Source organism: Onychomys torridus, chromosome 1 (genome assembly GCF_903995425.1).
Source record: "Onychomys torridus chromosome 1, mOncTor1.1, whole genome shotgun sequence".
In the NCBI taxonomy this organism is placed as follows: domain Eukaryota; kingdom Metazoa; phylum Chordata; class Mammalia; order Rodentia; family Cricetidae; genus Onychomys; species Onychomys torridus.
In genome coordinates this window covers 44,571,855-44,588,636 of record NC_050443.1, presented here as the reverse complement: position 1 = coordinate 44,588,636, position 16,782 = coordinate 44,571,855, and the positions used below count along the sequence as shown (strand labels likewise).

General features: G+C 44.8%; 1 protein-coding gene and 1 long non-coding RNA gene across 2 annotated transcripts in view; one reads left to right on the top strand and one right to left on the bottom strand.

The window, feature by feature from the left end:
• Window positions 1-3,189, bottom strand: part of Trpm1 (transient receptor potential cation channel subfamily M member 1) — a 72,400-nt gene extending 69,211 nt beyond the window's left edge. Inside the window, exon 1 of the mRNA XM_036168919.1 lies at window positions 3,154-3,189. Coding sequence (XP_036024812.1) covers window positions 3,154-3,189 — 36 coding nt within the window. The remainder of the gene's footprint in view (window positions 1-3,153) is intronic.
• Window positions 3,190-6,450: 3,261 nt separating this feature from the next.
• On the top strand, window positions 6,451-9,429 carry LOC118591294. The gene is made up of 3 exons (XR_004945935.1): window positions 6,451-6,989; window positions 7,693-7,856; window positions 8,167-9,429. It is a non-coding gene; the product is annotated as an uncharacterized LOC118591294 (long non-coding RNA).
• Window positions 9,430-16,782: the final 7,353 nt, after the last annotated feature.

The window sequence follows — 16,782 nt, the reverse complement described above, 5'->3', positions numbered from 1 at the left end:
ATCTCAAGGCTACGAGTGAGTCTTCTGTATGTGATAATTATACCTTTTTCTCTGTCATTTAAAAGTGTCTCATAATATTTTCTATGGATAGACCCGGATTTATGTGTGCTCTGTTTCTGGCTGACCCTGGGTTGCACTGTGGTATACAGTGCTGGATGAATATCCTCATACCTCCAGGTCAATTCCTCAGGACAGATTCCTCCATGTGGGATTGCTGGCCTTGGCACGTGCTGTTGAACACATCAAGGGTCCAGTCTACACTTCTGTTGTAAAGTAATCAACGAAAGGGAACGGGGCCTCCACCATATTTCCCCTGAGCCTAATTAAACTTCAGCAGTCCAATGTTCCTGCAGTTGGAGGCTTCTAAGTACACACTCTCATCCTGTGAAGTTCAGCATTTGGGGGATTTTAAGGGAAATGTCTGTTTCCCCAAAGGAAAGGCATGGAAGTAAGACACCGAGAGAGGGTAGGTGCTGCCCAGCCCTGGAGTTGGGGCTTCCCAGCAAATCCCAGACACCTGCATGGAGAAAATGCCGCCCAGGACACTCAGAGTATTAGCCAGTCTCTGACCCAACAGACCCTTTCCTCTGCCAGTCAGCCCATCAGGTAGCTTCAAGCCTCCGGGAACCGAGGCTGAGTCTGGATCCAGTACTCACTCCCAGGAGGCCCTGAGGCCACCTTTGCAGAGAGAAGCAAGGGGCTGAAAGAGCCAAGCTCCACTACTGGGCTTACCTGCCTCAGCTGCCAAGCAGGAAAGGTTCAGCCTGGCCTTCTCCAGCCTCTTCCTTGGCCCAGGCAGGAAACTGGGTGAGGGGGCTCACTCTTTAAGAGGAGCAGCCCACATGAAGAGCATGTGAGTGTCTATGCCCAGTCCTCATGATCCCCGTGAGACGATGGCCCCATGACCTGGCTCCCAGGCTGCTCCGTGTGGTATGCACAAAAAGCCAGCTCCCTTTGAAGTGGTCCCCACCTCCTTTGCCCTAGTCATGCCTTCCAAGTGCAAATGTCAGCCCACTTTGCATAATTGAGACAATTGGACATAATCATTCTTTCAGAAGCCCCATGTCAGGCGGCCAATGCCCCGGCCCTCATGAGCCAGGAAGAGGAGCCACATGCTTCTAATTACTGCTGAGCCTTTTCAAGTTGATCAGAGCTGGGCCAGAGGTTGAGATGAATCCAACAGCAAATGCTGGGAGAGTCCCACATGACTTTCAGGCCCACGTGAGGCTTCTAATCCTCTCTGTCCCTGCCCTGCCAGCAATCTGCCTGACTGGGGTCACAGTCACCCCCAGGCCACCGCAGTGAGAGCTTTTTGGATGTGCTGTAACAACATGCCTGCACATGTGCCCCGGCCTCTGGCATGCCTTCTCCGCCTGGGGAAGGCCAGTCCTGAACATCTGCTCCATTTGGGCTGCTCTTCACTACGGGTCTGGGGGGCTCCTGGGAGCAGACTCCTCTCTGCTTTACCAGGAACAAGTGTAGTTGCAGACAACTGGGATGCCTGAAAAGGTCCCATTTGCAGAAAAGGGCACTGAGGGTAGGGAGTGGCTGACTTGCCCAAAGACCACGTGACCTGGAACAGGCCTGGCTGCTCACTCCAGGTTGTACTATTCACACTAGAACCCTAAGGACAGGAAAGTCTGAACCTGTAGACCTCCTTAGAGCCAGCAAACTGCAGAAGATCGTGGCAGGAGTTGGGCATGTGTCCAGGGCCATGGCGAGTCTGAATTCCCCCAGAGGATGCAGCTGGGGGTGGGGTCCTAGCCAGGCCAGAGACTAGGGCGAGTCTGCCCTTTCCTTTCCTTGGTTCCTTTAAGCCCACCAAAGGTTGGCACCTGTTGTGCTAATGGACAGGAATTGTGGACCAGTGATTGCCATCCCAGGCGCTGAGCTGGGTAGACACCTGGAATGACAGGCCCCTATCACAGCAGCCCGGCCTCAGGTCTGGTTCTGCTAGGCAATGAGTATTTGGCTCCAGTGGGAAATCGTACCAGGAAAAGAAGGTTCTACCTGAACAGGTGGAGGCTGAGCTGGTGAAGGTGGTGGTTCCCTGGGCGCAAGAAGCCTGTCTGAGAGTGGCCTGCAGAGTCAGTGCGGCTCTCATTGTCAGGGAGGAAAAGCCAGGGCTTGGTGTCACTGTAGGATCTGGAGTGCTCCCCAAGGCTGCTTACTGCAGGATGGATGATAGTCATCAAGACTTGCAGGGTGGCGAGCTCTAACGCAACGGACTCTTCATTTGAGGACTAGAACTTCGCTTGAAAGAGAAGGTTGCTCACACAACCGAAGCAGGGAAATGGCTCTCGTTTTGAGACGTGAGCTGGATCCTTGGCCTCATCGTTTTTTTCTTTGCTCTGGATGTCAGTACAAATGTATGGTTTTGATTCAGGCATAGGTTTGGCCACAGATCTGGACTCCACCTGCTTCTACACAGAGCTGTTTCTAATCACAAGAAAGAGTGCAGTGGAAGAACACCTGAAGGGTGTGTGTGTGTGTGTGTGTGTGTGTGTGTGTGTGTGTGTATGTGTGCTCAAAATGTCAGTTTGCAATTCAAATTCGGGAACACAGGGACTTAGCATCCCTAATGCTACATCCGGGTCTTTTTCTTTGCTCCTAAAGTCTCCTTCCTAATGGCTAACACGGCTTCCCCTTTCCACGGGTGCAGTTTAGGAAACAATGCCAGCTGAACAATTGCTAACTGCTGAAGCTGTCTCAAATGTTGTTTTCTCGCTCTTTTAGCTTGAGGAAAAGACGCTTAGGGTTCTTCTGAATCTCTTAACGATAATTCTCTTCTAGCTAGTCTACAAATGTGTTACATAGTAAAGTTTACTTGCTTAATTTTTCTTTGGTTTTTACATGAGTTAGCTTTTAGATTTAAAAATGAGTTATACTTATAGGAAGCATTTTCATCACTGTAAAGTCAAATGTGCAGACAAGCTTGATTCTGCAGAGTCCAGCTACTGTGCCTCTCCTCTCCCTACTCCCCGCTCCTCCACAAGTGAACCTGAGGGGTGTTCTGCCTCCTTTTGACCTTCAATGTGCCCACGTTTGCTTCCCCCCTCTTCCCACAGGGACCTTCCCACCACTTTCCTGCCTTGTTCTGCTTAGGAGCTCCACTCTTCTGGGGATGTTATAAATTCCTTCATCGCTGCGTACCTTCGAAGCTGGCTGAGTATGGAAGTTGGCGGCCATGCTCCCCCCACTCACTCAGTGACTCTCAGGGAAGTTGATAGCCTGTGCCCTCTAGAGGACTCTTGGGTGGTTCTCTGTCTTACAAACTGCATTGCAACCCAAAACCTCTCCGTGCATCTTTTTATATTTGCCAGGAATCTTCAGGTTAGACTTCTAGAAGAGGGGCTTCCAGAAATGAGCAATAAAGGATAAATGAATGATCCATCTTGTCAAGGTTGCTTTTTACCTGTTTACGATGGTTCTTAGCTTTCTGCAGCCTCGTCACCACAGGATAATGCTTAGCCTTAGATAGACTTTTGCCAGTCTCATTAAAAATGCTGTCTTGATAGGGTTTAGGTGTCGTTTTCCTTCCTCACATGGCTTTGCAAAGCAAAACTGACCTTGGAGAATAAAGTGAGAAGCACCAGGAAGGGTGAGTTTAGCAGAACTTACCAGCGACTCCATCCCGGTCTGTATTTTCTGGGCAGAAAGCTTTAAAATCACAGTTGACCTCTATCTGTCTGTTCAGATTTTTAAATCAGTTTCAATAATTTATTTCTTCCAAAGATTTTTTTCATTTCATTCAGTTTTTTTTAAAATTTGTTGTGCACATTTGTTCACATTCTTGTTCCTTTCATTTCTCCTTGCTCAGCTGTCTGTCTCAAGGTTCATCAGCCGTGCCCACTGTCTCTCAGGATCAATTGACTGACAGTTATTTCTTCTGTGGTTTTTCTATCCTCTCTTTTATCAGTGCATCATTGACTCTGCCTCTGCTCGACAGCGCTTTGGTTGTTGGTTTTGTTTTCTAAAGTTGAAAATGAGGTCACACACTGTTTACAGGTTTATATTAATTGCATAAATCATGAGATTTGGTTGTGACACTCCCACGTGGCCTTAGGCCTGCTTCCGCCTTTCATGTGGACACTCAAAGCAGCAGGCATCCCCTTAAGCATTGCTTGAGGTGCATCCAGGAAGATTTAGTAAGTTTAATTTTTGTTCATTTGTAAAGTTCTCTATTTTTTTCTCAATACTTCTTTAACCCACTGGCTCTATGTGGTTATATTATTTGATGTCAACGTATTTGTGAATTTCTCAAATTTCTATTATGGGTTTCTAGTGTGGTCCCATGATCCCGGTCCTTTAAAATCGACTGAACCTTGCTTTGTGGGCTGGTATATAGCCTATGCTGAGGGACAGTCCATGTGCACCTGAGTAGAATGTATCCCTTTGGCTCGGTGTGATGGCTCATCCAGTAAAGGTTCTACCTCACAAAGATGGCGATCTGAGTTCAGTTCCTGGAACCTATGTGTCTTAGATAGGGCTTCCATTGCTGGGAAGAGACACCGTGACCACAGCAACTCTTATAAAGGAAAACATTTGATTGAGGCGGTGGCTTATAGTTTCAGAGGCTTAGTTCATGGTGGAAAGCATGGCGATGTGCAGGCAGACATGGTGCTGGCTACATCTTGATCAGAAGGCAACAGGAAGTGTTCTCAGTTTCGCACTGATGGAAGCTTGAGCAAAAGAGACCTCAAAGCTCACCCCTACAGTGACACTCTTCCTCCAGCAAAGCCACACCTCCTAGAAGTGCCACTCCTTTGCAGGGCCATCTCTTTTCGAACCATCACACTGTGGAAGTGTGGAGAGAGAACATTGACACTACAAAGTTGTCCTCTGACCTCCACACAGTGTTATGAATACACAAACGCAATGATAAGTAAAACTGTAAAAGAATGTCTATATTCTTTTTTCTTTCCTTGGACAAAGTGTTCTACTGCATGCCTATTAGGTCAGTGTGGTTTAAATATGTTGGTTTTCTATGTTGCAGGTAAGCCTCTTTTCATATTTGAGGGACATATGGCATTTCTGTCTCTGTGGAACTCTACACACCTCTTGCACATTTCTCCATGTGGTACTTCTCCTCCACCCCCTTTAGGAGAAGCTCGGCATTATAGTAAAGGATTGTGGTACAGTGACAAACATGTGCAGTTCATCATTCATCCCTCAACTTAACCGAGGTGTCCTGGCTTGTGGCTGCTTTCTCATCCACAGTCTACCGTCCTAACTCATGGATCTCATTCTATGCATAGCACTGCTAGTGCTGTGTGGGACTAGGTATGACTCAGAAATGACCTCCAACTTGTCACAAGCTGGGCGGTAGGTGGTCCCCACATGAGCACACTGGAAACAGGCATCCTAAGGTATATGTGGGGGATAAGTTCCAGCTACCAAACCCCTCAGATGTTCACAAAATGTTACAGTATTTGTCCAGAAGCTACATCCACTCTCTTGTAGATGTCAAATCATTTCTAGTTGACTTAATGCAATGCAAATGCTAAGTAAACAGTTGTATCCAATACAAATCAAAGGTTTTTGTACACAGTTTGACCTGAACTTAATTGATCCAATGATAGAGAATTTGGAGGCCAGGAGGACCAAATGACCAAAAAGGGGAGAGGAAGAACTTCCACCAGACGTGCAAGCAACAGGAAGGCGGGAAGGAAGAGAGCTTCTCATTCAAGAGAAGCCAGAGGGCTCCAAAGTGTGGGGTGGTTTGGATGGGAGTCCGGGTGGCACATTAGGTGAAGCTGCTGTCATAGGAGGCTGTGCGGCATCAGAGAGCCTATGGTAGAAGAAGGAAATGACTATTTTAATGTGGAATTTCCCATAATTCCTTGTGCACAGTGGAAGCCAGGGGGTAACTTTAAAATCTTTGATTTGTTATAACATGTAATTTTGAAAAATTACAAAAGGTAGTTATGAGTGACTAGATGAGACAAAAGACCAAGAGATTGACAGATGCCATTGATTGCTTTGAACTTTGTTTCTCTAGGGACTGACTAAATAAAAATGTGTTTTCCCAGTTGGCAGAGAGTAAGATCTTCAGACATTACGAGTTCAGGCTTTGGGAATTCCTTTCTCTGTCTGAAGGGCAGAGGGCCTTTCCAGAGAGCAGACTAGTTTAGCTAGGCAGCAAGTATGAGCCCACAGCATCTGCTGGCCAAAAGAATGCAGGTAGTCGTTCTTCAAAGAACTCCGGGCCTATCAATAATTTAGTATCACAGCAGCCTTCCCCAGGAACACAGCCCTCAGCACAGCTCCAGACTAGCAGGAGCTGTATTAACCCTTCTGCTTGGGGGTGCAGGTTCCGGAGAGCCAATGGTGTAAGAACCCATGAGCAGATTTCAAGTGGGCGGTGCCTCCCTCTCGGCTTGTAAGGGTTTGCTTTTCTCTTTCTCCTCCCCCTTTCCTTTCTCTTCTTGCATCTCAGAGGGTTATGTTGTAATGCTGGCAGATGATGTGCTCTGAGATAACAAACACATTGGTGCAAAGGACCTGCCAAGCATCTAATATGCTCTCATTTCCAGGATAATGTCTATGGTAAGGAAGACAGTAGGAGCTCCAGCCAGAGTGCTGCAGCTCTGTGGATGTCCCACGAGGCTGCATGTGCATAGAACTGGCGTGCGCATGTGGGCAGGCCCCAGCTCTACAACAGAAGACAGCAGCTGGAGCTTCTGGATGTTCCAAGGAGAGAGCCTTAGAGACGGCCCACCATGTTCCCAACATCTCATCAATCCTTCCACCACTGGCTGTCATCCCAGGGTCACTGTGCTGGAGGCCAACAGACCCAGTGTGACTGACTGACTGCCCTCTGCTGGGACCCAGTGAGGACTTTCAAACACTGTGACTCATGCTTCTTCAGTCACTTGGAGCTGTGGTGAGCCTCCCAGAATGTGGGTCTCATTACAGGCAAGTCAATGTGGTCTTTTCCTCTTTCAAGATGTCTGTGTTCCTGAGCAAGAATCTGGGCAGGAAGCAGGGTAAGAACTTCTTTTGCCTAGGCCTGGCAGCAAACTTGTTTGGTGTACGGCAGTTCACCAGGCAGGCAGCTGTGCCTCCTCACAGGCAGGGTGAAAGATGTTGCAAGTGTGAGTGAGAGGCTGTGAAGCTTGGGGGATGGGGGCATGCTTCCAGGCAAGCCGTGATTTCTGTTTCATGCGTTGTGCAGAGTCATCAAGAGGGTCTTGTCACAACCTATCTGAGTGATGTGTCACCACTCCTAAAATATGGATTTTTATTGCAATTTGGGAAATAATAACTTTAAAAAAAATATGAGCCTGTATTAGTCATGGTTGCCTAAAGCTTGTCAACAGTTCATACCTAGTTCCCTGGGCTTCAAAGCTTCCACATTGTGGAAAGGAGACAAAGTCACCTCTCCTAGTGACTAAGATGAACGGAGTGGCATCTATTTTGAGGCATCCCTAACTCAGAAATGATCCCTCCTGTGGGATCCATGGAATGGCATCCTCAAAAGTGGCCTAGTCAGATCTTTTCAAAAACCCTCTCCCTGTGAACAGAATTTAAGTGACTTGCATGTAGATTTTCCTCTTGAGGCTCATAATATAGATGCATTTACCAGAGTACCAAAGACTCTCCCAGTGAAGAAACTTCTTTACTTCTGGGCCAACCAGCCTCTCCCTAAACGTAACTACAATTTCTCTTTTGTTTTGAAATCCTTGTCAGACCCAATGTGGCCCAAGAAAGAACTTGGGATGCTTCCCTCAGGCACCAGAGCTTTGCAGCCCAGGCTGACGAGTGCTCTGCATTGCACACCGTCGCCCAAGCTTCTCCAGGAAGGCAGGAGGCTTCTGAAGGTCCCTGATGAGGGCCCCGTCGGCTCTGCTGAGGTGAGAATTACCTCACCCACTGATGGTTCTGCAGAAACTACTTCTACGACCACTAACTGCATCTGTCTGCTTTAGCTGAAGGATGGAGGCTTCTAACTATTTGCAGGATAAGAAGGGGAGGACAAGCTGCCTTGCCTCGTCCAATCTTTCTTAGCCTCTTGCTGGCACGATCTAGAGAGAGCCAGCATCAAGGGAGCCCTGGTGACCGACCTCTGCATAGAGTTCTCTTCAGAATGTTCTGCCAGCCCAGCCTTCAGGGTTCTACCTGGTGGCATCTACCCAGCCAGATAATCCTGTTTTCCCTTTATAGGTCTCCAACATACGCTGCAGATCTACTTTTCTTCTCAGATTGGCCTTTGACCTTTCCGATGGCACATCTGTGAAGCCTTTGCTTCTCTCTCCATGGGGGTGCATGCTGTCCACAGGAAGGCCTGGGCAGAAACCTGCAGTTCTCCTGCACACACCGGTAGCCCAACAGACTCTATTCTTGCTCTGCCTCATTGCCTATAGCATCTATGGTGGGAATTAGCCTCTTTTTAATGATAAATAGTTGGGGAAAACATGTGACTCTGACTTTTACTAAAAAGCATTGACTCCACTTGAGTCCACAATGTAATTAAAAATGAGCTGGAAGCCTGGCATCTCTGTCCTTCCTTCTTTGGAAAATCTGTCTACCACTCAGAGGGTGTTTATCTAGAAACATGTGATACCATCTCATTCCCTCTACACTAAAGGCACAGAGAGCCATTGTCCAAAATCTACAGTCACCTTGGATTTGAGGATGAGCAAGACCTCACAAGTGGGACAGAATGTCCCCAATATGAGAATAATTGTCTTTGATGGAGAGGCTACATCATGGAGCAATTCATCATGTAGATGACCAAATTGGTCCTCTTAGGAGATGACTATCATGACCAGATTCACAATTTATGGACCACTCTATGGGGCTAGAGCTGGACCATGGGCAGGACCACACCTTGACAAGAACTGTGGACTCAAACTTGTCTCTTATTCAAGAACTGTGGACTCAAACTTGTCTCTTACTCAAGAACTGTAGACTCAAACTTGTCTCTTACTCCTGCTCAAGTCTTCTTCTTTTAAACCTAAAGCTCATATCATTCAGTGCCCTAAAGATGGAGTGGGGGGTCACTGCACCCCTTTATCACTTCCTCATCCCAGTGTGCATTGATTAATCCATGGTCTCTGCTTTTCATCATCCCTTATCTCCTAGGTTGGTATTTTAAGGTGAGTGGCCAAGCCCAGCTTTCTGGGGCTCCTAGAGACAGCACCTTTGCCTTAAAACTCTAGCCACAGATCCCATCTTCCTTAGGGAGCTGCATTCCACAGAAGAGGGAGGGGACTTTTTCCTCAATGCTGAGCAGAGTCCTCTGACTCTCAGGTCTCAGTAGAGACTGTCATAAGCTCCCTGAGCTTTGCATTTGGGTTGTAAGGGCTACCCTGTGCTGGTTAGGTTTTTGTCAGGTTGACACAATCCAGGGTCATCTGGGAACCCCAATTGAGAGAATTCCTCCATTAGATTGGCCTGTAGCCAAGTCTGTAGAGGCATTTTCTTGGTTAGTGATTGACGTAGGAGGGCTCAGCCCACTGTGGACAGTGCTATCCCTGGGCATGTATATAAGAAAGGAAGCTGAGCAAGCCATGGACAACAAGCCAGGATGCAGTGTTCCTCCATGGTCTTTGTTTCAGTTCCTGCCTCCAAGTTCCTGTTCTGATGGCCCTTTGTGATAGACTGTATGTAGGCTGGAAGGTGAAATAAATCCTTTCCTCCTCCACTTTGCTTTTCGTCATAGGGTTTATCAAAGCAACAGAAAAACCTAAGTAGGACACAGTCCCTCAGGATAAGGGTGGATAAACCAGTCTGCATAGGGCTGCCATAGATTAGGGGTCTTCTGGGTGACCTCTGAGATCTTGGTTTTTAGAACTCAAAGTACCCGGGACACAAAGTGCTTGGGGAAAAAGAAATGAAAATCCTCTCTGGAGAAAGATGACACTGTCTTGTACCTCAAATAATTTCTACCAACAATTTCAAGAATGCTTTATTGTATACAGTTAAATATGACCAGACACTTTTGATTAAAAAGAACCATGAGAAAATGACTTCTACTCCATCCTTCCTTACAAGCTAATATTGATCTCTCTTGTTCTCCTTTCTAAGTGCTGTACTAAACCCACACTTATGCCTGTTTACCTACATTCATGTATACATTACAGGATACATTACAGAATATGTTACAGGTTAGGATCCTCATATGAGGAAAAATGTGTTGTTGTTGTTTTTTCTGAGTTTTAGTCACCTGGCTTAATAGTATACTTTCTGAATTCATACATTTTCTTTCAAATACCTTCTTTGTTTGTTTCTTTTTTGAGACAAGGTTTCTCTGTGTAGTCTGGCTGTCCTGGAACTCTCTCTGTAGACCAGGCTGGCCTCGGACTCAGAGACCCACCTGTCTCTGCCTGCAGAGTGCTGAGATTAAAGGTGTGCATCACCACCGTCCAACAAATTCCGTTTTTCTTTACAGCTGAATAATAATCTCTTTTCTATGTGCACCACATTTCCACCCCCTATTTATTGATGGGTCTCCAGGCTAGTCCCATTCCCTCACTATTGTAAATACAGCAGCAGTAAACATGGATGTGAAAACATCTCTCCAGCAGTTTATGGTGTTCTCTGGGAGTGTGCCCAGGAGTGGGAGAGCTGGGTCATTTGATAGTTCTATTTTTACTGTTTTGAGGGACGTCCAACCTGTTTTCCACAGAGGCTGTATTAATTTGCACTCCCACCAGCAGTGAGAAGTGTTCCCTGCTCCTCACATCCTTGCCAACATTTGTTGTCAGATCTCTTGGTCTTAGCCATTCTGAATGGGGAGAATTGGTGTCCCAACATAGTTTAAATTTGCATTTCCCAGATGACTAGGGATGCTGGAAAAAAATTTAAGCAGTTATTGGGCGTTTCAGTTTCCCTTTTTTTTGGGGGGGGACTTTCTGTTCAAGTCATTAGTGCCTCTGTTGATTGGAAGCTTCATTTCCTTAGTGTCTAGTTTCTGCCAAGCTTTGTAAAGTCTGTATATTAGCTCCCTGTCTGCAGTGTGGATGTACTGTCTCCTGTTCTGCGGGCTGTCTGTGGGCTCTGCTGATGGCTTCTGTTGCTGATGCAGAAACTTTCAAATTCCGTGCCATCCTTCTCTCGATGCCTGGGGCTGGTTCCTGTTCTGTTGGGGTTCTGTTCAGAGAGTTCTTACCTGTCTCGAAGTCTTAAAGAGCATCCCCTATGTGCTCCCCCAGCAGGTTCAGTGTTTTAGGTTCTCAGCTAAGGCCTTTGATCCATTTTAAACTGATTTTTGTACAGGGTGAGAGCTATGGATCTTATTTCACTCTTCTGTGGGTGGATACAGTCTGTTGAAGGGGCTCCTTCTTTTCCTTTGTCAAGAATTACAGAGACAGATTTGTCAGTTCTGGCCCAGGTCTCCTTCAGTTCCCTGTTGTCTGTTTTGATGCCAGTGCCTAGCTCTCTATCACCATAGCTCTGCAGCATATAATTGGAGGTCAGCTATTGTGATAGCTCTGTGTTCTCACTTCTTAGGATTGTTTTTAGCTATTTGTGGCCTTTGGGGGTTTCACATGAATTCTTGGAGTTTTATAGATCTATGAAATATGAAATTGGAATTCTGATGTTCATACCTTAAATCCATAGATTAGGCTGAGTGTAGTGGTGCATGCCTTTAATTCTAGTACTTGGAAGATAGAGTCAGGTGAATCTCTGTGAGTTTGAGTCCAGCCTGGTCTACATAGTGAATTTCAGGATAGCCAGGACTACAATAGAGAGATACCATCTCATAAAAACAAGGAAACATAAATAATCTGTAGATTAATTTTGTAGTATGGCCATTTTGACAAAATTAATCTTGCCAGTCCAGGGACATGGAAGGTCTTTCCATTAGCTAGCATCATCTTTGGGTTTATTTTTCAGTGGCTGGATGAGTTCTTTTTAGAGGTCTTTCACTTCTTTGGTTAGACTTATTTCTAGGTACTTCATATTATTTTGGAAGAAAGATGGGTTACAGGCAAAAAGATACATGAATCATGAAAGAGCATATGAAGCTACGGTTTGGTTTTTGGTTTTTGGTTTTTTTATAGTTTCAACTCTGCCATTTTTTTCCTTTGTGGTGGATAGGTGAATAAGACATACTTGATGGTGACAGTGAAAAACCCCAACTGAAGGTCCATGGCTTCCGAATGACCATTCTAACTGTGTAGAACGTCATCAAGATGTGTAGAGTTTCTGTGTGGTATTACAGTCATCACAATAAAGTGATTCTATTTAATAAAGCTATGAAAGGAACTTATAGAGTAACAGATAGATAAACTAAAGATGCTCCAAGAAGGCAAGGCATCAAAATATATGACCATAGTTAAGAGTGAGTGTAGTGACTGCTAGCCAGAAAAGGGCAGCCTCACACAGCGCCGCTACAACAGCCTCCCCACCCCATGATCATGTCCGCCTTTTAACAACAACAACAAAATGAGATATGTGAAAGGCAAGTGAGAACTGCAGTTCCCAAAAGAAGAGAAGGAGAGGGAAAGAGAGAGGGAGAAAAAGAGAGAGAGGGGGAGGGAGGAAGAGACAGAGAGAGAGTCAGAGAGAGAGCGAGCCTGCACCTGTTAAAGATTCTATGGGCCCAAATGACTAAATTTCAAGGTTAAGGAGAGTCAAAAGGTTGCAGACTAGAGTCAGATCGTCTTAAGCTGTTTCCAGTCCCTTCGAAAGCCACCCACTGTTCACTGTGTCTAACTTAACTTCCTGGTGGCTTTCAAAACCTTACTATGTATTCTCAACAGACCACTAGCTTCCACCAATCCAAAAATCTAAGCACGCCATCAGATAAGCACGCATCTGAACCCTACAGCAGAGTCTTGGCACTTTGCTGTAGCCCTCCTGTCTATGTCCCCACAATGTACATGGCAAATAATCTGATTTATAACTTTCTTTGTCCCCTAACTAAGAGAATGTCATGTGACTACTTTCATGGAGCAATGTAGTATGGGAAACCCGAATCTGTTCCCTAACCATGGTCATTCATATTTGGCTCCAAGATCAACTCTTACTTTCTTTGAGGTGAATACTATGCTTTTTGTACACACACACACACACACACACACACACACACACACACACACGAACAAAACGGACTGAAGAGAGCAGGCAATTGGTAAAGAGTCAGGCTTGGTAGAGGAGGTATCCAATTTTAATTGTAAAGTCACAGATTAAAGTGAAAATACAGGGAAGTTTTATCATACTAATACTAGTCAGAAGAATGCTAGAATCACTATAGCAATTTCAGAGGAAGCCATCTTCAGGAAGAGATTAAGATGCAGTAAACAATGGCAGAGGGTCTGCTCCACAAGAGGACATAAGTAACCTTAATGAATATGTGATGACACAGTGTCAGTCTGTAGGAGGCAGAAGCTGGTGAAGCTGTAAGGGCTGATACACAGATCTCCTACAGCAATTGAGAGCACAAACTGCCCCTATTAGTAATTATAACTGCCAAAGAAATCAGTAAAGGCTTAGCAGTAAAGGCACGGCTGAGCTGAACAGCAGCATCCATAGGCTGGAACTAGACTTATATAAGACTGAAGAATGCCTGAATACACACCTCCCTGAAGGTTCATTGAGAGAGGTTATGTTCTGAGACATGAGACAGATTTCCATGGTGTGGCTCTCAGACCTCTCCAGAGAAGTCTCTTTGTGCTGTGGACAGAGCAAAGACTCACACCTGGTCAAAGACACAGAGTAAGTGTCACTGGCATGCTCAGTCACAAACGGATGTCCATATGAGACAAACCACACACCTAAGGCTGGGGACCATCTCAGAAGAGGAGGCAGAAGGACTGTAGGAGCCAGAAGTTGGGGAAGACCACAGTGAACCAGGCTCTTCTAGACCAGACTGCCGAGCTCACAAGCTCACAGCAGTGGTTACCATCAAGACAGTCAACTATCCAGCATGCTTGGCCGAGGGGCACACAAGCCCTGACCTCAGCTGAGGACTTAGTGACAGCTGGTGGCTTCTAAGGGAGGGAGAGGCAGTTTTCTTTAAGGGTGTGGCTCTTGGGGGGCCCACCATGCTGCAGCGCAGTAGTTACCCCCATACCCATGAGTACATTGGGGTACAAACTGGATTCCATGGGTCACAATTTAAAAAAGACAAAGTTGGGAAAGGGTGGGTAGATGGGGTGGATCTGGAAGGAATTAAGGGGAAGAGGGGGTAAAAATGATTAAAATATATTGTTTTCATATATGAAATTCTCAAAAATAATAAAATATATAAAACTCAAATAAATTTAAAATAACAGAAATGGAATTAAATCAGAAAACAATAAAGAAAAGAAATCTCCAAATATTTGGAGACCAAACAACTCACTTTATGTGGCAATCTTTTCAGAAAATGGAAGCAGAATGAACAATTCCTCACTCATTTTATGATGTTAATGTTACCCTAATATAAAAACTAGAGGAACTATTATGAGGCATGAAAACTACATACCAACATTTCTCCCAAATGAAAATGAATTTTTCTCAACAAAATATCAGTAAATTGAATCCATGAAAAAGTGATGAAGTTGGATTTATTCCAGGTATGCAAGGCTAGTTCAGCATTAATACAATTAATGAAATATACCGTATTAACAAATTAAAGGAGATAATCATATAATTATATCAGTGGATGCCCAAACAACATTGGAAAATTCAGCATTCATGTAATGATAAAAAGAAACGTCTCCAAGAAACAGAGCGGGCCTACCACAGCTGGTGAGTAAAGCCTCCAGCTCACATCACACGTAATGATGCAAAGGCAGAATCCTTCCCACAAGAAACAGGAGCAAGACAAGACAGCTAGTCCTCCTCGGGAGGACACCATTGTTTTTCACACTGAAAATCATATTAAATGTGCCAAGATAAAAGTTGATTGTTTTCCCATGTGCCAGGAATGAACAATTAGCTTTGAAATTAATAACACAATGCCATTTATATTAGCACCCAAATGAAGTATCTAGAGACAAACTTAGCAAAAGATGCACAAGAAATACAGAAGGGTCTGGACATAGTGGTACACTCCTTTAGTCCCAGCACTTGGGAGGCAGAGGCAGGTGGATCTCTGTGAGTTCAAGACTAGCCTGGTCTACATAGTGAGTTCCAGGGCAGCCAGAACTACATAGTTAGACTCTATCTCAAAAAACCAAAAGAATAAAGAAAGAAAGGAAGGAGGGAAGGAAGGAAGGAAGGAAGGAAGGAAGGAAGGAAGGAAGAGAAGAGAAGAAATAAAGAAAGAAAGAGAGAGAAAACCATGAGGAAAACTGTAAAACTTCAATGAAAGAAAGAAATCAAGTTTTAAACAGTTGGAGGGCTATCTCATGCTCACAGACAGGAAGAGTCAACAACCTTAGGATGTCAGCTCCTTTCCACATGATATATAGAGTCCAATCAAACTTTCAAAATGCAGGTTATTTTGGGGTACTGACAAACTACAGAGAGGCAGAATACCTGAAAGAGCTAATGAAATATAAGAGAAGGAAGAATAAGAAAGAGGAGGAGAACAAGGCTGGAGTGCCGATATCAAAGTGCTTAAGACTCAGCTATAAGGCCACAGTTGAAATAGCACAGTACTGGTGAAAGGGCAGATAAGAAGGTCAATGGAACAGAGCAGAGAATGCAGACATATACTCCCTTATAGTAATACAATAAACTCAGTTTGAGCAAAGGCAAGAAATACCGCAACAATAGCTGCAAATTACTCTGGTTGCCAGCATTATACCCTCCACAGCAACTGACTCAAAAGGATCCCAAGGCTTAAAAGTGAACCACACAACTGTAAAACCTTCAGATGACAGCTGTCTAGTTACTTTTATATTGCCAGGATAAAACACTATAAGCAAGGCAAGTTGTAGAAGGAAGAGTTTACTGGGGCCTTATAGTTCCAGGTATGAATCCATGACCAACATGGCAGGGAACACAGCCCCAGGCAGAGAGGAATAGTGCTGGAGCAGCAGCTATGAGCTCACATCCTGATCCACAAACAGGAAATAGAGAGAACACTAGGGATGATGTGAAGTTTTTGAAGCCTCAAAGACCACCCCTGTGACACATCTCTTCTCCCAAGGCCACAACTCCTAATCCTTCTCAAACAGTTCCGCCAACTGAAGACCAAGTATTTCGATGCATGAGCCTATAGGGGCCATTCTTATTGAAACCACCACTCTAACCTATGACAATCAAGGTGACCTTGAGCTTGGTGATGGCTTGTTAGATACTGTCAAAAGAAAGACTTATAAAGAAAAAAATCAAGAGCTAGTCTTTATTAAGATGAAAAGTTTGGGACTGGAGAGATGGCTCAGTGGTTAAGAGCACTCATTGATCTTGCAAAGGACCTAGTTCCCAACACTCACATGGTGGTTCACAACTGTCTGTAACTCCAGTTCCAGAGGACCCAAACCCCTCTTGATGAGCACATGTGGAACTCATATATACATGCAAACAAACCCTCTCACACATAAAATAAAATAAATAAATCTAAAAATATATTTTGATGAAAAATTTACACTCTAAGAGGTATCTTTAAGAGAATGAAAGAAAAACAGAGGCTGGAAGAAAATATTTGACAATCTCAGATGAAAAAGGAATTAGATCAAAATATACATTTAATCCTTGGAACTCAGGATGACTTGATCTCTAGCAAACTTTTAAAGAGTGGACTTCTGAGGAGGAAAACAAATAACAGTTTTGAAATGATTTATTACTAGTATGTTGGGGGAGGAGCACATATGTCCTGTGGAGCATGTCTGGAGACAATTTATAGGAGTCTGTTCTCTCCATGTGGATCCTAGGGAACTAAATTCAGGCCATCAGTTT